General features: G+C 39.5%; 1 protein-coding gene across 4 annotated transcripts in view; it reads right to left on the reverse strand.

Moving 5' to 3' along the window:
* nfib (nuclear factor I/B) overlaps positions 1-23,177 on the reverse strand; it is an 86,038-nt gene continuing 62,861 nt past the window's right edge. For 2 of the 4 annotated variants that reach the window (XM_015373852.1, XM_015373850.1), the window contains exons 7-12: positions 20,535-20,666; positions 19,466-19,650; positions 15,779-15,917; positions 13,814-13,896; positions 8,759-8,847; positions 1-2,503 (exon numbers count right to left, since the gene is read on the reverse strand). In XM_015373852.1, the coding sequence (XP_015229338.1) occupies positions 2,371-2,503; positions 8,759-8,847; positions 13,814-13,896; positions 15,779-15,917; positions 19,466-19,650; positions 20,535-20,666 (761 nt within the window). In that variant the 3' untranslated portion in view covers positions 1-2,370. The remainder of the gene's footprint in view (positions 2,504-8,758; positions 8,848-13,813; positions 13,897-15,778; positions 15,918-19,465; positions 19,651-20,534; positions 20,667-23,177) is intronic. The other 2 variants (XM_015373851.1, XM_015373853.1) reach the window with 2 other exon arrangements.

Consider the following 23,177-nt stretch of genomic DNA (forward strand, 5'->3'; position numbering starts at 1 on the left):
ATTATTTTTTTTAAAGATAACTTAAAAACCTTGATTAGGGTAACGGAGTCATGCTTGCTCACAGTAGACTTAATAGTGACTTTGCAGCCGTAATAAGACCTAAATGATGCATTTAAATTTTGTTATACTTCTAGAAAATCTTCACCCTTTTCCAAAAAAGAAAAATATATCACACAGAAAATGTCTCACTGTCATTCGGTAAATGCTGGAAGAAAAGAAAAAAATATGACCTTGCCTTACACTGCATAGAAAGCAGTCCCCACTTTGGTCAATTAAAAAAAGAAAGAAAAAAAGAAAGGGAAATCACCCACAACAACAACAACATCATCAACAGCAACAGCGACGGACAATATCAACAAAATAAATGCATTACCATATTTTCTATCTCCAAACTAGCCTCTAATAATTGACACATCTATAAGCACTACCTACATAGGCAAAACTTGGTATTGCATAATTTTCATATTTCTGAATTCCACCCTCCACAATAGTAACGAGAAGATGAATGAAATGAGCATTGAAAATGGAAGAAAACAAAGGATGAAAGGTTATTCGGAAAAAAACCACCAAAATACTGCAAAAAAATGCTGGTAGATTACAAACTGAAAAACGGCAACTATACACAGCCTTGATATGCAATGTAACTGTGAGATAGAGTAGTACATGAAGTTAAAAATCAACAGTTTCATTCAAAGTACAAAACAATTCTTATCATAAAAATGTTAATTTTCTTTTTCTCTCTCTATAATGATAAATGCAGCAAAAACAACTGTAGTGATGTCTCTATATTCAAAGGCAAGGCACGTAATGTGGACTATAGGTCTTCGTGCAAAATTAGGAGTATTGGAGAGATTTTTCTTTTCTCGTGTGTGTGTGTGTGTGTGTGCGTGTGTGTGCATGTGTATGGGGGTTTCATGTGTCTGGACTGGAGGGGACACAGCTGTGGGATTGCCATGCAGAGATCTTGATTTCGGGGATATGCCACCTGGATTCATAATTTCAGTTTTTAGCCTCTTTCACTTTAGAGTATACCTTGCACAAGCTGTAGCTTTATCCATGAAGATTACAGTACATTTGCATGGATAATAACTGTACACATAAGCTTTATAAGCTGATGGCCAAATGCTTTTTAATTGAAACTAAATGCCTCTTTTCCGCACACTCTGTGCGTGTTCTTTTTTTTGACTTGTTTTAGATTGATTAAGAAAAAATAAATGCCCATCAAGATGGGAAGTGCTCAGATCAGATTAAGTGCTGTTTTTTTTTTTTTTTTTCTGCTGCTCAGGTAGCTTTACGCTTGCCTTCAAACTGCCTTTCACGCTTTTTACTCATGCGAAGAGATGGATATGTGACTGAAATCAAATTGTTAAACATTTAATAACTATCCCCCTTCCTTTAGAGTCTTAGGGCAGTCAGACTGATAGCTTCCCTTCAAAAAAACAATTCAATTGCACTTGCCTCTGTCGCAAATTTTCTTCTTTTTTTTTCCTCATCCTCTTATTATTACATTCCTTTTGAAACTGACTTGCTAGTCGTCTTTTTTTTTCACAAGGAGGGGTCAAATCTCAAACTGTAAGCATTTAGTGTTTTGTTTTTTTCAAAAACTGCATTGAGAGTTTTTAACTCTCTCCATAGTGTTTACATTAGTTCTTGAAATAAGTAGCAGAAAAGAGAAAGTCAACACATTTTTTTTCCTTAAAAACAAAGTCATATCACAGTAAACTGAAATCAAACGGAAGAAGAAAAAAAAAACACTCTGAATTCACAATTTTTTTTCATGTTTTTGTTCCTACGGTGTACACAGTGAATTGTTCATCCGTTCAGTCTCTGAGCCATCCACCAGGCAGGTATTTGTCTGCAGACCCCCTTCGACTGAGCGTGCATGCGGCGTGGGCCGTTCAAAATGGTTTTCACCTTCCTCTGACGTAGAACAATAAGTAGGAATTACTGCTAAAGAGTCTAGAGTGTCATGCAATTAAACATTAAGGCATCTATACATCACAGTATTCAGATGGATTGAACAAAGTCCTGCAAACGCAACAACTGATTGGTGGGTGGGTTGGTGGATGTGTGCGAGAAGACATCAGACCTGAAGCTTTTCTTCCTTCCTCTGAGCCGTCCCACTCATCATCTTCACTTCAGGGCCATTGTCCATCATCATCAGGAGGATGAGGAGTGGGAGCGAGAAGATGGAGGAGGCGAGACTGGGAGTAGGAGGCTGAAGAAAAGGAGATGGGATGAGGAGGAGGGGTTTATGCAGCGCCTGCTGCTTTGCTGGTTTCATCCATGGCTGCAGACACCTGTAGTGCTAGCTCTGCACCACTCTTCCACCCTGGGTAAGGGAGGAGGTGGGTCCAGCGCTCTGCCTGCTCAGTTCCCGCTCTCAGCAGGGACCAGCGGTTCACCAATGATGTTTATGCTGTAGTTCTGGTGGACATTTGTTGGCAGAATCGGAGTCCCGTTCGACACTTGGAATGGAACTAAGCTCGCCCAGGTACCAGGACTGAAAACACAAAAAAACATATGGGCAGAAATGTTAAGGAGCTTATTATTACAGATCTATCTAATTATTGTCAATAGCAGAAATCAAGATTTGTTAAAAAAAAAAGACAAAGATGAGAACAAATGGGCCAGAAACAGGGTTTCAAGTAGCTTTGGTTAATCATCCACCTCCTTCAAGTCTTTTTAATAATTTCCACTGAAAACCTTGGAGTAATTGAAATAAAGTAGAGCTGCACCTATCCTCACCTTTCTGTGTACACTGCCAGTCAGCCGAACGACATTTCCAAAATAATTCAATTTCAATTCAATTTAGTTTATTTCTATAGCGCCAATTCACAACACATGATGTCTCAAGGCACTTTACAGTTCACCAGATCATACAGTCAAATTGATTCAATGTTTTCTATCTAAGGAAAACCAGTTGATTACATCGACTCATTGACTCGAATCCGATCCCTCACACTAAGCATGCTTGTAGCGACAGTGGAGAGGAAAAACTCCTTTTAACAGGAAGAAACCTCCAGCAGAACCAGGCTCAGTGTGAGTGGCCATCTGCCGCTACATACATACATCTTTTATGTTGTTCATAAAAAAAGCGCATTTCATAAGCCAAGCAGAAAAAACATGGAAGAAATTGCTGCTTGGCTTGAACATTATTAGAACATCTTGCGATGGCAATATTATTAATAAAATGAATAATTAACACACCATCTATGCTTCATGTTGCATTGCCATAAAAATTGCGAACCCATTATAATTTAAATATAGTAGCCAACAGTTATTGTATGAAAGAAAATCCTTTATGGTAGTAATGTGACAAAGACCGGTGTTACGTTGTCAATATAGCCACGATTTTTTGTGCCGATCAAGTTGGGAGGAATGGCGGGTACTTCAAAGTTAGCACAATGACGGTAAGTAAAATTACTAAATTTGCCTAAATCTTTTCACATATTTCTTAATTTATGGATCAGAGGCTGGGAATGTATTTGCTCAGAAAGCAACATTAGCTACTATGATTGATCTGGACCAAAAAACTGATGTGTTAAAGGAAGTTATTCTAAACTCTTAACAAACGGCAGGCTTTAGCCTAACCGTTGGCTGGTTTACATCAGCTAGTTAGTATATTTGTTTTCCATATTACATCCATTTACCTTCAACTAGCTTCCCCTTTCCTGAAGAAGAAAATCAATCCCCACAGGATGATGCTGCAACCACCATGTTTAACAGTGATGATGGTTTAAGGTGTTTATTTTAAGGCACAGATGGCTGAGTTTGGTTCTGACCTTGTTTTTTTAGGCTACAAAATGGTTTCAATTTTATTTATCAGACTAAAAATAAAGAATGCATTCACCAATCTCGTTAGATTGTTCAACCAAATGTTAAAACATAAAAAAAAGAGAAAGTTTTAGGACTTGTCAGCATTACAACCACCTTAATTTAGCCAAACTTTTTTGAGTTTTGATCAAATGGTTCCTGAAATCTCTTCACTTCTTATTCACAGAAACCAAACGTAGTAATGTATCCCTTGTCTATACGTCTACTTAGACCAATACTGTGAGAATCATATACCAGCACATGCCTAGAGATGACACAACTGGTGTCTGCTGGGTTGATTGGAGATCATGTGAGGGCCGTGATGCGGGGCCCACGTCTCTGCATAGAAGAGGAGGGGGTAAGAAAAAGAGTGGGGGTCCTCACACAAAGCTGTCCCATCCCTATTCATCTCACGCTAATGGCAAAACAACACGGTGATTGTTCCGGCGGAGCAACGGTGCTAACTGAAAACGCAAACGGGAACAAGCAGCATGTTGTTCCTGAGGGGTGCAGCGCTGCGTAGATGTCAGATAATTAGCCTCTCCCCCTTCTCCTCCTCATCCCCTTCACTATCCTTTTCTTCCTCACAGACCTCGGTGTATAACAACGCAACACCCTTGCTTATGTATTTATACCTGCGATGCAGATTCTGAGTTTCAAGAATAAAACATTTAAGGATGGAGGACGGAGACTCCCATGAACGCGACTCTTCAGCCCGTCTGAGTTTTACATAAATCACTAGTCACAGTTCTTATGGATAAAACAAAGAGAGTGCAAATTTAATTCACCCCAAGGCGTGAAAACACCAGCTGCCTAAACGAGCGATGAAAAGCTGGAAAGACGAAAGCAGGAGTTGTGTTCAAAACAAAAAAATTTAATAAATTCACAGGAGTTCTGTTACATTCCAGCTTGCAAAGAGTTAAATAAAAAGACTTGAAGGCTAATCCTCAAACAGTTTTTTTTTTCCTCCTCTCTGACCAACCTTTCTACTCCTGCTTTCTTCCCTCCCTCCTTCCCGCTCTCCTCCAGCCCTGCCAAAAATCATCGGACAGGAAACCAGGGATTATATTTTTCCTACCTTGCCAAACAAAGAGCGCACTGAGCGAGCCAGAGGGCTGCAGCTCTCTTTCTCTCTTCCTGCTCTTTCTGCTTCTCTTTCCTTATGAAACTCCTTTAATGTAATGGCTTACATTAAAAGGGGGTGGGGGAGACCACACAGCTACAAAAGGGCACTTGTGGGTCTTTGTGTGCAAATCGTTTTTAATCTCATTAAAATCGACGGCTGTCAGGGTGTATCTGCATCCTGTAGACTAAAGCTGAACCACTTGTACAGCGCTTTAGAAAAGTTATTATTAAACTTGTTCAGACTGTCAGGTTGCATCTCTGGGGTCCTCCTGCTGGAAGGGGAACCTCTGCCCCAATCTTTGTGGCTTCTTACAGATGTTCTTCCACCACTAAATCCCTGTCATGCCGTCCCAGCTGAAGAAAACCCTACTTATAGCTTTGTGTAGGGACCCCCGGGGTGTGTTTTAGTGTGTTTATTTTTTTTACTCCATTTGTAGCATGTTGCACGTTAGAAAGTTAACATATATTCTTCTTCTACCACAGAACCCTCCTCCACATATTGCTGTTCCTGACATGGTTTCAGGCAACTTGTAATACGTTGTTTTGTTTTTTTCTGTCCAATAAAAGCTTTTTTCTTGCCCGTTTTAACAACTGTTCTCTAAAAAAAAAACAGCAGGATTTAAAATAACAACACAAAAACGCATTATTTACCAACTAAATTTCCAAAGCCAACTGCTACACGATGCAGTTAGGGCTCATTTCAAAATGTGCACCGCACTTTTCAGGGTTTTTTTGTGTAAATTTCCATCAGTTATGCACTTTGTCTCATTGGTGTGTGTCGCAAAAAGTCCAAAATAAATGCTGTGTAGCAATAGAAAAAAAGGACATTGAGAAAATGATTGAATGGGTTTGCTTTAGTTTCATTTACTTTTATTGCAATTCCTCCCCCTCATATTATCAAAGTGCACTAACACAGCTCTAATTCTTAATAATTATCCTCTATGCATGATCTCCCTGCACTAAAGTAACCTGACCCCCCATGTTTGCATTTTCTCAGGTAACCTTTAAGGAGGCCTTACTACCTCTACGAACCTTTCCCCGAATCTGCTTCCTGCAAAGCACAGCCTGGCCGTACAGCGAGCTTCGTTTAAGGATTAGCTCAGTAAATTAGATTATCTAATGGCATCTTAATGGATTGCTGACCCATTTCCTGCACAATGGCAACATGCAAGTCTGCCGGCTTTTTTTAATTTGGACGCTACGGTGCTGAGGAGACGCGCTCAGTTTAAAGGGCAAGGCAGATAAAAGGGAAATCCAATGGATTCCAGCTATATGGGTTGAACAGCCCGGCGTACATAATCCACCAACAGAGGGAGGAATATAATAGAATTATCATTTAGTCCCTGTAATAAAATAAGCTAAATCCAGTTGCTTTATTTGTGCTCATTACTGTACTGTACAGTCACATGGAGGGAGAGTGGAAAAAAAGGAGAGGAGGCATTTCTCTATGTTACCTCTACCCAGCTATTAAGAGGCCTTTTGAGGGGGTCTGTGCAGTGCATTTGTGTTCATAACTTCACCAACTGCAAACTGACCTGTACACACACTCCCCGACACAGCACCCCCAATACACACACACATACACACACAAACAGACAGGTATGCATATCCAGGGGGGAAAAGAGGTAGAAGGAATAAGGAAAAAGCTGAGCTCAGCTCGCCTGCTCTCCCATGCTGAAAACGTTTCAGGATTTCTTTACCCCCTCAAGAGACGAGAAAGAGAAACAGAGTGGAAACAAGATGGAGGAGACAATCCGTACCTTTAAGTTAAACATAAAAAAGCATGAGTGAAGTTTAAGCAAAGACTAGATGGTTCCCACGGGGCTACAATCATGACCTAATACTATTTTAAGGGAGGAATCTTTAGGAAAACCTAAAAAATGTACAATGAATTTAAATCATCGTGCAATATATACATCAAAACATATTTTTTTAAAGCAGTACATTTGCATTTTGCTGGGTAAACACATCAACATGTTCTTCATTGAATCATTATGTTCATTAAAAGTTCTAATAAAGGTTAGGGTAATTCAATACCAGCTGCATTTAATGTGCTCCCCATTATAAATGAGTGAAAAGCTTTCAAAAATAAATTAAAGTGCAGCTACTCATGAGGTAAAAATATCCAAAGACATAAGAAATAACGACTTTTCCCCAAATCAACAGTGGCAGAATTATTGGCACCCCTGCTGTTAATACTATCTACAGCCCACATGTGCCAAAAGGTCAGCACTTAATCTTCTCCTGTTACATCTCACACGGTCAGAGCATCTATGGAGAGGGACCTTTGATCCTGCCTCCAGAGCCTCCAGAGTCCTGGATTCTCTCAGGTTCTCTTCTCCTTAGTTCACCGAACACTTTTTCTACAGCTTTAGGATCTGTGGACTGAGATGCCATGAAAACAATTTGTCTTTTTTGTGTTTGCTGAACCATTTTATTGATGATTTGGCCATAAGATCTGGATTGTTACATTTTTACTTCACTGCAAGATACCAACATGGTGGGCACTCTAACAAAATTCACATGGCTTTAGATGGGGTTTTTTTTTAGTTTACAGAAAGTTGGAGAAACTTTAAAAAAGGTAAATAAGGATTTCAAAAAGCTTGAGTTGTTTATTTAATGCAGGCATGCCCATGGTCGGTACTCGAGGGCCGCTGTCCAGCAGGTTTTAAAGGTTTTTTGGCTGATCACAACTGATTCTGATTGCAGTTCAACAAAAGCCTGTTAATCAGCCATCAATGAAACTCAGCTGTGCTGGAGAGGAAAGCCTCTAAAACCTGCAGGACAGCGGCCCTCCAGGACTGACTTTGGGGATGCCTGATTTAAAAGACATTATTGGGAATGCAGATGAATGGCGTGCAAGTTTGTTAAAAACACAATTCTTGACATTATACCTGCAAAATAAATGCATGCAAATTAAAGGTTGAAGAGATACCGGTAATACTACTGCAGAGACTCATTTCAAGGCTTTTTACCTCTTTTTTTTTTAACCAGAAGTCTTAATAACAGGTAGACCCACACATCAGTCAGACGTTATTAGCATCTTTTTTTTTTTTTTTTTGTATTGGTATCTGCCACTGCATGAAGTTATCTTTATTTTTATTACTCATTTATCATCTTTATCATGTAAAATGAGGAAGAAAAAACAGTTTTTATTGCACAATAAAGGAAAACATATTAGGAATTGTTTAGACTGATGTCAATATAATCTGTATCAGTCCACCTACAGTAAGTGTATGCTTTGATGCATCAATAGGAATTATCTTCCAGCTCCTTCATATCCAGTTGAACTCAAACCTGAAGCACTGCATGTTCTATGATTAAGTAGTTTCTGAAAAGGAACACGCTGTACTTTCTATCTTTTATGTTTAATGATTGCATTGCACTAGAGCAAAGTTTATACAGGTGAGTTTCCAATGTGCTATGGTTGAAATGGTCATCTAAAAAAAAAAAAAAAAACTAGAATACTTTATCACCAATAAAAGCCTGAGTAATGCATTACTAAACAGGACTCAACAGGGAGCAGGTATTTAATAATCGCAGGGAAGACTTTGAACAACAAAAAAGGGAGAAAGGAGGAAATAAAAGACATTATAAAGGTGATAACTATTTTTTAGTCGAAGAAATGAATGCAGTAATTGCAGCTTTAATAGAAGCTACAACTCCTGACCAGAATGACCACTTTTGTTTCTACGTTATTTTATATGTGAATGTCAGAAAATAAAGAGCACACATTAAATCCAAAGGGTAAAAGTGTAAATACATGTGATATGTGAGATATAAGAGAGATGGCAGATGAAAAGAACGAAAAGGTTACCTTTGCCAAGTAATCCCCAAAGTGTCGTCAGTGGCACTGGGGCCATAATGCCTGCCGTTTTGAGTCACGCTCCAGTCACACTTCCTCAGCTGTCAATTGAAACCTAGCGGTCAGATCACGAGGCCAAGACAACTTCCACTTCAGATTACACTACAACTCAACACTGTATACACAAAAAGCATGCAGGATCATCTACGGCAGGACTTAAGAATAGTGTTTTTTTTTATATAATTAAGTGATTTAGGGACTAGAGTAAATTAAGAGCAGACATGAAGAAAGTAAAGCATGCATTTAAGAGTTAGTGGCAGCAGCTAACCTGGAAGTTAAGCAAAAGTTGATTAAAATAATGAAATTAGTTGGTTAAAGGGTGTGAGTGGCATCTTTAAACAGCTCCCTATGAAAGTATTCACACCATTTGAACCTTTTCACATTTTGAGGTTGGTGTTTTTAATATGAATGCCCAACACAAAGTAGTGCACAAATGTGAATTGAAAGGTAACTATGCTGGGATTTCAACTTTTTTCTAAAGAGTACGTTTTTATTTAGCAGCTCCATACTTTTCAGAAGGACCTTTTCACGCTTTTCAACCAATTTCCGTCTCTTGTGTCACTTTGCAAACTTTGTGTCACTTTGCAAACTGTTCTGAAGAGCTATCATAGGTTTGAATTGGATTTCACTTTGGACTCTAAACTGGGCTCTCCTTATAACTCCTCAAATGCATTTTGTTCCAGGACCGTCCTGCTTTTTGCTCCATCTTTCTTATTTCCTGTCTTTTACATCTCTACTTCTATATCTGGCAATGTGCTCCACAGCAGGTATGTTGCGTTCAGGTGTAATGTTTCCACTACATCTACCTATTTAGTTCTGTTTAAGTCCCAAATAATCAGGAACAATAACTTTAGCCAAGTCCAAAACACAACTTTTAACAGGATTTCTTATGACATTCCTTCACAAATGGCTCTTATTCTTGCCACTCTAGTGAGAATTGTAGAGTAGATCAATAACTGTCGCCGGGTGGCTGTTTTTTCTTTGATTAATGCTCTCCATGCCTAGCCTGTGATTTAAGTGTTCTGTTAGGTTTGAAATCAAGCCATACTCCTTCCATCTTTATATGAGGGATTAAACAGTGCTCCATGAGATTTACAAACCTTGGGATCTTGTTTTATACATGAGCTTTAAACTTCTCCACATCTTTGTCCTCTTGGGATCATCGCAATGCTGTTTTGTTTTCTCTTACTAATTTTCTCTGTCCTGAGGCCTTTGCAGTACAGCTGGATTTATACTAAGAGAAAGATGTGTTTAGTAACTAGATCACTCCTGAGATTAATTGCTTGCATTTGATTTTGTGTAATGATATCAGAGTGAAAAAGTCCAAACGTAAATCCATCCCACGTTTTTAACTTTTTATTGCCTTTGGAAACCATTTTGAAAGCTGTAAAGGAATTGCTTTCCTTTTCACAATTTTACACAATTTTGTGTTGGTTTACCAAATAGATAAGATAAAGCAAAGCTTGTGGCTGTAATGTGACAAAAAGTGGGGAAGTGTACGGTTTGATTCGCAAGGCACTGTGTTTCATCGGTGAGCAGTCGCTGTATTTTCCACCTGCTGAAGCCGTGCAACAAGTTCAATGCATGCATCCTGCGGTTCATAACTACAGTGAAGTACTCTCTTCAATTCAGGAAGGAGTGCGCATGCCCTCCAGCATGCAGACTTTATTTTTTCATTAGCTAACTGTTTTTATTGATTTAGGGTCACAGTGCAATGAAGTTAAACCACACACACACACTCAGACTCACACTAACCCCCCCCTTCCCACTCTTTCTTCATCCTGCATTTCAAAACACACCAACCTTACATACAGATTACAAATTACTGCAACATAAAAGCCACACGCACGGCCCTCGTCGTCTCCTCCGCATGCATTATGCGGCCGCACGTGTCTGCAATCCAGCTGAGAGCTATCCCTGCCAAACACCAACCTAACCTTGCCCTGTGGTCAACACATTCATTTAGTAATGCATCGGGATAAAAAGTGCACCGTTAGCACTCTGTGTGCAGCGGCAGACGTTCCGCAGAGGCACTTAAGAGAGATTTAATCAGAAAGACGCTGAATATTCAGAGCCATTTGCAGCGGTCAAGAAATGTGCTCTTATTTTTTGTCTCTCCTTCTACTTGCACCTGGAGAGTTTATTTATTTTATTCAGGGAGAATTTTCTCCACATCTTCAGACTTTTATAGAGCTAAATGCTAAAAAAAAAAAAAAATGTAGCAGTGTGCCTTTAAATGTGTCCCTTTAATCAACAGCTGCTGGGGAAAACCAATCAGAAAACAATGAAAACTTGCTCCATTAAGGGTGTTTTTTGTTTTTGGGAGGTTGGGAACGTGAACCCCCCCGTTCTCGCACTCGGCAGCCTTGACAAAAGCTCGGGGAGGACATGCAGGCAGAGCCAGACGCTCCGTGCCCACTGCTCCTCGAGGGGCTCGCCATCTGTCCGCTGGCACCAACACATCAGAGCGGCGGTGCAGGGCAGCAGGGGAGAAGAAGAAGAAGAAAAAAGGGGGGACGGAGCAGGGGAACGTTAGCAAACAGATGCGGGCAGATTGTGGATTAGGATCCTTCCTTAGATAATACCAAATGACATCTGATCACAGATCTCTCCCTGTGGAATGCTCCATGGTGGCATTCCCTTGAGGGGTTAACCAAGGCGGGAGATGAATGGAGGGGTTTTCACACGCTCCTTGCCTGGGACTCATGGAGCAGGTGTGGGAGCGTGTGTTGTTGTTTTGTTTTTGTTGTTTTTTTGTGAGGTTAGTTAATATGCTTATAAATTCTAACACGAGGTTAAGAGTTTAGACAACCACAAACATAATTATGAATCAGAAAGTTAATAATAAACCATGAATTTCAACAAAATCAAAATCTGCTAATTTTCTATTGTACCTTCTGTTTTTTTTTATTGTTTTAGTACCGCAGAATAAAATTCAAAACGAACAGCTTTGTTCTAATGAGTAAACATGGCCCGCCTCTGTATAATCTGACCGCAGTATAAATCGAGCTCCTCTATGAAGGCCACAGAGGTTTAAAAACGCACAGTAGTATCATGCAGAATGAAGATCACCCTGGATATCTCGGGGACAGACGAGGAAAAGTTGAAATAGCGATAAGGTGATAAAATAACCTCACCCTCATTTCTGAATATTTCATGGAGCTATGTTCAGCACAGGAACCTAATACCTACAAAACAGAAAGGGGAAAATGGAGGGAGCATCATGCCGTCCTGATGCCTTTATTCACATGCATGGTGCCAAAATACAATTGTAAGTCACACTTTTAAGATTCTTTGTAGAAAATATTAAAATAAAAATATTTTTTTTCCCTCCATTTCCACTATGCTGGACTTTATCTTAATTATTTATGTAAAATGCAAAAGATACTTTAAAATTTTAAAGTCTGAGGAGTATGAATGTCTTCACCGGGTGCTAATAATAATATTATTTTATTTTTTTACATCTATTACATTAAGTTTATTTTATTTCCAAATCTAAAGGATATCTAATGTCTGTGCGAATCTTTTACTACAAAGAGCAGACGAGGCCCAGTGCTACCAACAAATGCTCACAATTTATCACCTCGAAGTGCAAAAACCTCCTGGACTCAACACAATAAACAAACCCTTGCCAGATGAGGACAATGACGGAGTATTTTGAGAAACTGTTTAGTCTTGAGAGACTTGGCTCTGATTGAGTCTCCTTTTTTTTTTTTTTTTTCTTGTCTCTAGGAGGCCAAAGTCCAGGCCTTTAAATTAGACCAAAACAGAGACAAAGATGAGTCACTGGGAAAAAACTCAAGAAACGTTGTCTAATAATCTTCAGCAGAGTTGTAATCATTACATTTTTGAGTAAAAGCCATTATTTCCCAAACTGCCTTTAAGGATATGACCGTTTCTGTTGGGCCTTGAATAACTATTGCCGTATTTCATTGGAGGAGATATTTATATACCTTGGCTTATCCACGCTTTTAAAAATATGGGCTTTTATCGAGTCTGAGAGCAAGTCTTTGGACTAAATTCAGCAGCTGCACTCAGATCACCGCTGTGTTCGGAGCTCGCTTCATGGCCCACAAAAAACACGGCTACCAGAAAATGTGGAAGACAAACTGTACGTTATCTGCCAAGTGATTCCTCCCTTTCCTCCTCCCCCCTCTGCTCCCAAGTGAAATAAAAGCTTCCAGAACCAGACAAAACTAACAACTCCCCTTATCTTTTCCGATCTTAAATAAATACAGATATTTTTCAAAATCATGAGAGATAAAGGAAGATGGAAAGAGACAGACAGTGAGAAAACAAGAGGCCAGTTTTTGTGATATTTTTACCAAAGATACGAGCTGCAGAGAAACCCAGCAATCATTATGTAGCTGCGTGCAGATGCATTCAATTAGTTGTGGTTGGAAAAGCCTTGGCCTCGGACCAGCTCTTTCAATAAGACGCGTTGGAGGGGAGCAGTCTCTCTTTCCCGTCGCGAAAAAAAAGAAACCCACAAAACTGCAACGCTTCTAACACAAACACACACAAAGGGATACCACTTCTGTCCGAGGACATCCTACAGTAACACGACGCCACCTTTCTGTAAAGAGCTTGTAAATAAAGGAGTGTGTTGTCTAAAGAAATGTCTAAACTAATGTGTGAAGGAAACAGAATGAAGAAAAATGACAGTGACCCTCCACCTTTGTGTGTATTTCAGTGAAAGGAGTAAAAATAGGATTTTTTCTTTTCCTCCCATTCGCTATTAAATCTGAGCCACACTATTTCATGAGTCAATGTTTTTTTTGAGTATAAATCTTTACAGTATCAAAAGGGAAAATGGTTTGACAGGAGATGAGCTGGTTTGTTTTGTTTCTTTTAGCCTCGTTACGTATCAACTCTTGGATTTGCTCTGCCAGTTTGTTCAGATCTGCTCATTTTTATATTTCAGCAGTGGGAGGTAGAAAAAGTGAAAAATAATAAGGAGAAGAAGAAATATTTATTTAAATAATGTAGCAGAGAAAATGACCTCACCTGTTGCTGGTGGAGAAAGGCTGGATCTCTAGGGCTCAGGCCTACAAAACGATTGGATGTCGGGGTGCCAGGGGTTGAGTAGCCTGTATAATAGGTCATTACAACAAAAAAATAAGTAAAATATATTGTATCACGCCACTTAACTATGAAAGCAATAACAAAGAAAGTAAATGGACAAAATTTGAAATCTGCCACGATAAACAGGAAGTATTACATGTAAAAATAAAAAAAAAGCTTGAGGAGTCCCACAGGGCTCACATTCCGAACCACTTTAGTTGATGTAACGAAGTAGGAAGATTTTTACAAAATTATATATATATGTTTTTCTGCTAATGTCAATGAAATGTTTTCCCTAAGAACTTTAACCAATGCAAACAGTTGAGACTTACATGTACTTAGAACTGTGTTTGACAATAAGCTCTTTTTCCCTCCCTTTCAGTCTCCATTGCCTACAGTTTTATTCCCTAAATAATTTTCAATACTGTATCAAGTATCAAAGATAACCTTATGGCATCAATTATATTGGTCTTCTTGTAAAAGCAAATCTGTTCGGCTAATATCAAACTCTGGGATATCGATTCCGAGAGCTAAAATGGCAAAACAGGACACAAAACCTCCCCACAGATATCACTAAAAAGTTTTTGTTTTTTATACGGATTCATAGAGTTTTCTTTGTCTCCAATATAGAAAGTCTTCTTACCATCTTTTAACATATTGATCTGATTATCTGGGAGAGGCAAAAAATATTGAACAATATTGTTTACGTATGTTCAAAAATCCCTGGTGTTGGACAATGAGACTGGCGTCACTCTGGGAGAATTGGGTAAAGCCGGGCATATGCTGTATGTTTTTTTTCCCTTTTCGGGCCAATTCTCCGGTTGTATACGAATTTTTCGATTGGGCCTACTTTCCATCTCCCGATCAGGAATGGCAAGGTCAGGAGAAAATCAAACATGTTTGAAATCCAGTCGGCCGTCGTAAGGTTGCTTCAGAGCGTTGGGCCGCACAGTGTGAGAACATGCAGCCGTTAATTTTTAAACCTTGCGGTTTTGTTGTACAGTTGGAGCAGTAGCTGCGTGCAATGATTGAAAATATCGCACAGCGTATGCCCAGTTTTACAAAGAAAGCTGGTCAGATCATTGCCCCTAAATCAGAGGCACCTTTTGTCTTCATGGTTTAGTGTGATTCCCTCTGGCCAAGGTTTTAGAGTTATCATTTGCCTACATTTACAACTACTTCTTACTCATAATCTTTCATCCTTCTGCAAATAGAAAACATCATTTAAGTGAGTTATTTCCATTGCCGTTGATTTGTTTGATCTTTCTTTATCAGTCCAGGCTGTTTCTGTGTATAATACATCTGTAAACTGGTACAGCTCATACTTGTCTCTTTGTTTTCTCTGTGTGTTTGGTCGGGTTGTTGCTGCAATGAATTGCCCTTTATGGGACTAATAAAGTTTTCTGATTCCTGTCTACACATGTAATGTTTTCCCTTAATAATGAATGAAGGCCTTAGGTTTGAAATTCACTAGAAATATTGTTTCTTGAACCATACGGAAAATAGTGGCATTTAATCTAATGGCATCAAATAAAAAATAGACAAAAACAGACAAAAATTCATTGACGGTTAATTTGTCCTTTTTAGACATATATGTTTATAGTCTTTAGGTTTTTTTGCGCATCATTAATATCATGTTGGTATCCCTTTGACCCCCTATACTTACATAACTTTATCAATCACACCAAGGGCAATACGATTGAGCAGTACACGAGACAAACAAACAAAAAAATAGGAATAAATAATAATAATAATAAAAACATGAACATGTAATATCATAAAAATAAGATATTGTGTAACCAATGACTATTATTTCTATTTTACAAAACAAGAACATTAATCAGAAAATTGAATAGAAAAATAAAGGTTTCAGGTAAAAGGTGATTGGTGTGATTGGTGTGCGCTTACCCTCTGAAGATGTGGTGATGGGCTTAGTGTCAGGCATTGTGAGCGTAACTGGTCGCACTGGGCCGTGGTGCGGGGATGGAGCCAGAACTGGGGTAAAATGGCCCGGAACCTTTCCAACCCCCTGACCACTGCTGTTAGGCTGCATGTTAGATAGAGACCAACAGACAACACAGCTATGAGCCAGTGATAATAAACAGAACCCTACTTTAATATTTGCCCTCTAACCCTAGCTCTATCATAACCACCAGTGTCATATTTCCCACAGATCTCACTCATCTTGTTGGCCCCTGAGATTTTTGTGAAAAATATTCTTCCTAGTTTCGAGGCAAAAGTGGAACTGTTTTTGGAAAATAAGCAGCTTGTTATATCTGGATGAAAAAATTATCTGGATGTTTTCATGTTACTGATGGAACCATGAATTCTGGTCTTCAGGAAAACAAAATCCGATTAAGATGCTGGAACCTTGAAAAGGTTATTAATAATGAAAAACCCTCAAAAACGGCTGAATTAAAACAGCTCTGAAGAAAAAAAATATACTTTCTTGATCTCACAATGGAGAAATTCACTTTTTTAACTTAACCCATCCCATTGTGGAGCAGTGGGCTGTCCCTGTGCAGCACCCAGGGAGCAGTCTGGGGGTTGAGGGTCTTGCTCAGGGACCCATATTGGCAGTTTGTGGGAGTTGAACTCAGAACCTCCAGGATCCAGATGCAATGCTCAAGAAATAACTGCAGTTTCTATTTATCTCAGCTCATACAGTTCATATTCAAGGTTTGTTTGGTGATTAAAACATTCAAGTAGGACATTTTTGTAGAACTTTTACTGGTTTTGACTTCATTTAGCTAATGATGGAAGGTGGAGTGTGCTAACCATTAAAACTAAAAAGCTGGATCAGGACCATAAACCTGTCCTGTCTGCTAACACAACCAATAACATCACAAGGAGACATCCTGGGCGAGATGACTGACAGTTACAAGCTCAGGCTCTGCTTGTAAAACTGCAGCTGATTCAGATCTGAATTTGCCAAGACAAGCATGCCAGTAAACTTCAACAAAACAGTTTGCTCTGATTATGCTCCTAACTTTTAAGTAACCCAACAGAATGACATTACTAACTACAGGCAGCTAAAACACTCACTCTAAAAGATTTTATCCCTTTTATCCTCGCCTTGTCACAGTTATTACTAATACCCAGAGGTGGGTGGGTGTCTGGGGGGGTTTGGAAGTGACAATGGATTTCCTACACGATTCCTCACAATGATTTTAATGGTGCTCATAAATGTAATTTAGGAGGACGAGGGGCGTGAAAAGCCAGCGAGGACTGCGGAGTGACCCGCTACAATGGAGTGAATGCTGGGCTATAGAGGGACTATATATAAGGGGGGGACCACTGAATAAAGGAAGCAACTGGGAGCTGGTCTTTGAGACGGCTGGAGACTGTCTGGGCCGTTCACTTCAGGGCCGCCCCGAGTTCAAAACTCAAACAGGCATTTTTGGAGAAGAATCGAGTCGGCAGGGTTCCCTTCGCTCTGAATAGAATGTTTAATTAGAGTGTAATATAATCTGCGTTAAAGCAAGCATAAAACATTCTGGCACTCGTCCATGGGATTATAAGCGCTGTGTTATTTGCAGACTCAACCACACACACCCCCCCCCTCACCCAGCGCTTCTATCCTCTGTTCTCCCCTGGCTGGTCTTCCAGACTCTCCGTTTTCACCCCATCTCTTCTCCGCTGCTTTCTCCAGAACCCCAGCAGAGGGCCAGTTAATTCTGCACAAGAGCAGGGCCCCGGCAACGGCAAATATTTACAACCTTTATCGTTCCCCGTGGTTTTTCTCCAGAGTAACACCCCCCCACCACCACCACCACCGCACCACCACCGCCAACCCAGAGCCTTCTGGAGACGGAGCCGTCTACGAGGCTTTTGTTTACAGTGAGAACGGCGGGGAAATAAAACTCACATAAATATCACACGGCTTTCTGATCTATAGAGACGCCAAGCTCGGTCTCTGTGCACACTGGCCTGCACTATGCTTGGTGAATGCAAAAAAAAACAAAACGCAGAGAACGGTTTGATTTATAGTCCAGTCCTGATAGGGATTTGCATGTCATACATGTGACTGGAGTCGCAAGAGCTGTGTTTATTTTTTTCTATGGAGTCATGCGGTTGTTGTTTCCCCTTTATATTAACTGCAAACATAAGGCTCTAAGTGTATTATAACCTTTTGCCCAGAGCATTATGTCATGCTGAAAATATACGGATAGAAAAGTCAAACATCTGAAGGTCTATAATCGCCTTATTATCATAACACGTGGAAATTGTGGCAGATTAACAGCCTTTGCAATGTGGATTTAAGGGTTTGTCCTTAAGTAATTATACTGACAGGATGTTGCGATATTATTTACTACACACTACTCCCTTTTATACGCATTTTCTGTGTCACAGAGCAACAGAAAGAGAATAATGGTGAAGTGGAAGAAAAATGACACAGACTTCAATAGATCTATTTGTTTCTAAAATGTACAGCTGAAGTTTTATGGGGGATGGCTCTAGGCTTCAGCCTTGATATAAACATAGTTAAAAATAGGTAACATATCAACAAAGATATATATGTACTATTTGTATTTTCTTAACAAATAAGCAGCAAAAAGAAAGAAAAATATTCCATGAATAGCCAACTGGATTGGATCCCTGGTATTCGATATGAAATCCTGATAACTAATCCAAGTATCAAATCGGTGCATTTCTACTGCTGTCCTGCAGGTTTTCAATGCTTCTCGTCTTTAGTACAACTAATGGTGATGATGGGAGTCAGCAAATGCGATTTAACAAGCTATCAAAGGTAATAAGTTGTGCTGAAACACAGAAATCTCTTAAACCTGTAGGATGGCCGCCGTCAAGAGACAACTTTGGACATACCTGGTCTAGAAGATTTGTGCATCTAAAGAATTGCAAGGTATGACAAGCTTAACTTCAGTCAGACTGGATGGAGAGTCCTTAAACATCATTTGGGCCTCAGATTTTTTATTGGCAAAGGGACTTTTATTGGTCTGTCTTAGAAAATTAATGTGCTTTTATCTAAACAGTTTAACCTAAGGTTTAAAGTTATTGTCCTGCTGGATGGTGAACTTTATTCTATCTTTAGATGCAACTATCTTCCAATCATCATGAACTGAAATCCCCTTCCATCCTTAAGAAAATGTACCTCAGCAAGATTCTCATCTGCCAAGAAAAACTTGAGTAGCTGATTCTACCACCTGAGCTGTGAATCTCTTGCTGTTTCTCCAGAGTTACCAGTGGCTTCTTAGCTGCTTCTTTAAATCCCAACATCAGAGTAAAGGGAGTGAAATGTTTATGCCTTTTTCAGATCTTTATGTGCCAATGCATTATTTTTCCTTCCCCTTAAAATATATTATCCACTTAAGGCATATTAAACTAAAAAGTGTGAATAGTTTTGAAAAAAACAACTGGAAATATTTGAATGTAGGAAATTTAAGCAAAACCACAACATATTGTTAACTTCCAAGTGCACCTTGAAGGCATTAGTGAAACACAGGGTGCTGTAATTTATCTTATCTACGATCTCTAGAGGTCAGAGCCAAACAAGATAAAGAACAAAGACTACAGGCTCTGTAAATAAGCGCACTCTAATACTTTAAACCCTCAGACACACAGAAGGAGACCGACCTGGCTGCTCTGCGGGCTGGACGGGTCGTACGACGGCACGTAGCTCTTGAGGGGATCTGCGGGGTTGAGGTGAGGCGGATACCGTATAGTGGGGTGCGAGAAGTAGGGCGACGGTGCCGGGGGCAGGATGGCCGAGGCTGAGAACTGCAGGGGCGAGTGTGAAGGGGGGCTCCTGGATGATATAACTGTGGAGACAAAAAAACAAAAAAAAACAATCAGAGACTGTAATGGAGATTATTTAGATTACAGATCCTTCTTAAAAACAAAGGCCACTCTCCTTTAGTCTAGTATTTACTTCTTGGTTCAGTTACTTGTAGATCTACATTTATAACTTCTCTAGAACAATAATTCTCAATCCTAGTCCTCAAGCACAACTGCCTTTATAATTCCGATATCTCTGTTGCAGCACACCATATTCAAATGATTGCATGGTCTCCAAAGCTGCCATCAAGTGCCACAGAAACCTGTTAATATTTCATGCATATGTCAGATAAGTGACAGAAAGGAAAGACTTAAACAAGCACTAAAGTTTCATTTGATGACCAGGATTTAGAACCATTGCTCTCTTTGAAATCTTTCTGTGAAGCTTCTATCCATTGGGTCTAATTTCAATCGGTAAAGTAAAATAATTTGAGCTGTTTGCACAATCAAAGCTTTGGTTGAACTCAGAAGAAGACCTATCCAGAGGAAAGTGATGGCTGTCCTCATTTCTTTTCACCCGAGTCTTCTTTTCCTTTCCGGTGATGGACTGTAACGTTTTTGCAAACGGCCCTTCGCTGATGGATGGGCTGCAGCTGTTGGGTCTCTGAAGTAATTGCATTTTTTTTCCCTCCTTAGCATTGGGTGAACACAAACCTTTCTGCTATGGATTCCTACTTTCATAGAGGAGGTGAACGTAGCATTAGATCAATAATCTAGTGCTTTGTATAGCAACACCCAAACGCTAACAGATGGAGTGAGGATGGACCTATTCTCCAATACACTACTATGAATTATGTAAAAAAATAAAAAAAATTAAAAAAAACGGATTCAGATTGCAGGTTTTGAAAGAACTGTCCTTTTAACTCACCACTGTGTCCCACGCCTGATAGGCCTGGGTGATGAGGCTGAGAGAAAGTGCTGAGTCGCGGCGAGGAGTCCTGTGGGGAAGTGGGGCTGAACAGCGGCTTTTCCGGCTTCTTCATTGTGGGAGAGGACATCTCTGTAGACAAGAAAAGCAAACCAGAACCATACATGTAACATAAAAACAATATTTCCATAATTTCTTTAAAGTATTTTGATGGGTCCCAGTTGTTTATTGACAAATCGTTTTTTTTCCCCCTTTGTTCATTTAAAGCAAATTATTTTATTACAGACTGTGAGGCATCTTTATCTTTATTACTCTTATAGGCTCTAGTCAGAGCAAAAAGAATCAGTAAAGGTCAAAACTAGAATCAGCTAGTCTCAGCTTTTTTAAAAGCTATAGAATACTATTTGAAAATTTAGGCCTCAAGAAAACCCAATGATTAGAATCTTCCAGCAAAACCCTGAACCCTGAAAATCAAGTTTGATCGTTTTTCTTTTGGACGCATGTGGAAAAAGACAAAGAGATTTGATAACCATGAAATGACGCAACAGAGTTCAGATTATTGCCGAAAAATTAATCAAATAATTCTTGAGAGGCTTTTCCAAATGCCTCAAATTAATCATGAATTAGATGTTTAAAATGGGCCAAAATTTGATCCTGTGGGTTTCATGCAATAAAAAGGAAATAAAGAACACAATGAAAAATGCATCTGGAAAATAATCTCTTCCCTGAGGGGAAAGTCCCATACAATTTAAGGAATCATAATAAATCACCGGAACTCCTCCATAACTTAAAAAACAAGTCTTTTATCATACGAGACCAGACGATTAAAGTGACCCAAATAGGATTTAAAACTTTTAAGACCTACGCGTAATCTTAAACAGAAAGCAACACTGCTTCACAAACCGTCTGCGACAAGCTGCTGTAATTCTCCAGCAATAATCCTGAAAGCTCTGCTGAAGAACTGAAAATTATTTAGGAAGTTTGCTCAGTGCGTGTGCACAAACTGAACCGAAAACAGCCAGCTGCTCATTATTGCGGCTCTACGATTTTTTTATTTTATTCTTCTTTTTTTTTTTTTCTACGAGCGACGCTCTGCTGTCACGGCTGCGCGGTTTTCAATTTTCCATGCTGAGACATGGAGTCTGAAGGGAACGTGATAACACAAAGATCCGAGAGGCAGTGGCCTATGTCTTTTTTTGTGCCTCAACCATGATGAAGTGCTTCTCTTGCCTGTCGCACTGTTTGGGTGTATAACTTTCACATCATACGCCTCTTTTCTCTCAGAAACAGATGTTTTACAAACACTGAATTTCGTTATTCGCTATATTAATCTGTTTAACCTCCATCCCTAAAGTGACAAGAGGTGGGGAGGGATCCAAACGAGTAACAGGAAAACTTTATCTCAAAGATGGAAAGGCGTTGGGAGTTTAGGGGGTTTTCCTATCCTGAGTTTGGAGATGGGATCCACTCCCAGCAGCGTTTCATGATCATGTAAAAAAGAGAAATACCTTAAAGAGCTTCAAGGCTGAGATAAACTATTACGATCGATTATAGCAATTAATTTATACTAACAAAAGATTTTATTTAGACTTAATTAGTCAGGTTTAACATAATTTGCACTCGTTTGTAGCAAACTTCCACATTTCAGTGCTTTCCCAGACAAGAACACTAGCAGAGCCTGAACATCAACCACGTGAAAGAAATGAAATCCTTGGCACTTCACAGGACTCATATGGGTTTAATATCGGCCCACTTCTCATTTATTCTCTCTTGACAGAGTAATGGCTGTCTTTGGAGAGTTTCCTACCCACTTCATTCCCTTCCTCCTCACCCCAAGTGTCTAAGTTTACGCAGTGTAATGCTCTCGGGCCTTGCGCAGAGGGACACGCTAGAATTTCATGTTCCCACATTGCGGCTGCGGCTGAATCCCACCACTGCTGCGTCTCCTGTGTGTCATCTGGTGTTTTCCTCTTGCAGCCTCCCCACTGATTATATCAAATTAGAAAAAGGAGGTGGTCTGGGTTCAAACTGGAGCTAAAAACCACTGTGTGTCTTGCAGGGAGGGAAAAAAAAAAAGATGGTTTCCAGTGGTTTTATGCATGTCCCTATTAAAGCAAATGTTTCTTACCTGCTCCTGTGGGTTAAATAGACTCAAAGGGGTTAACAGGAGTGGTCAAAGTTGGAGAGTTTACTTAATTTGTTTTGGTTTACCAATGAGAAGCTTTTTTTTTTTTTTTTTCTCAGCAGCGGAGCCAAACTGGCAGTATTTTTTTGATCCCATAAGCCGTCACTTTAAAGAAATAATAAAGGACTGCAATCCACTCAACGTCCACTTTAATTAGCAAGGCCTGTTCAGCTGCTTGTTAATACCAATCTCAAATCAGCCAATCAAAAGGCAGCATCTCAGTGCTTTTAGGAATCTAGACATTTTGAAGAAGACTTCCTGAAGTCTGACCTTGGTATTTTATAAACTGCCGGGGTTTCTAAACACAATAAACAATCAGACTCAAACATAAGTCAAACAGAAGAGGAAATATTCTTCTGCAGGAAGTTGTTTGAGATGATAAAAATGAAATAGGGGGTCATAAGTATGCATGTTAACCATTAAAGCAACAGAACATCTCACTGAATAAGTAAGGACGG

The sequence above is a fragment of the Cyprinodon variegatus genome, unplaced genomic scaffold (assembly GCF_000732505.1).
Source record: "Cyprinodon variegatus isolate N-32 unplaced genomic scaffold, C_variegatus-1.0 Scaffold93, whole genome shotgun sequence".
Lineage (NCBI taxonomy): Eukaryota > Metazoa > Chordata > Actinopteri > Cyprinodontiformes > Cyprinodontidae > Cyprinodon > Cyprinodon variegatus.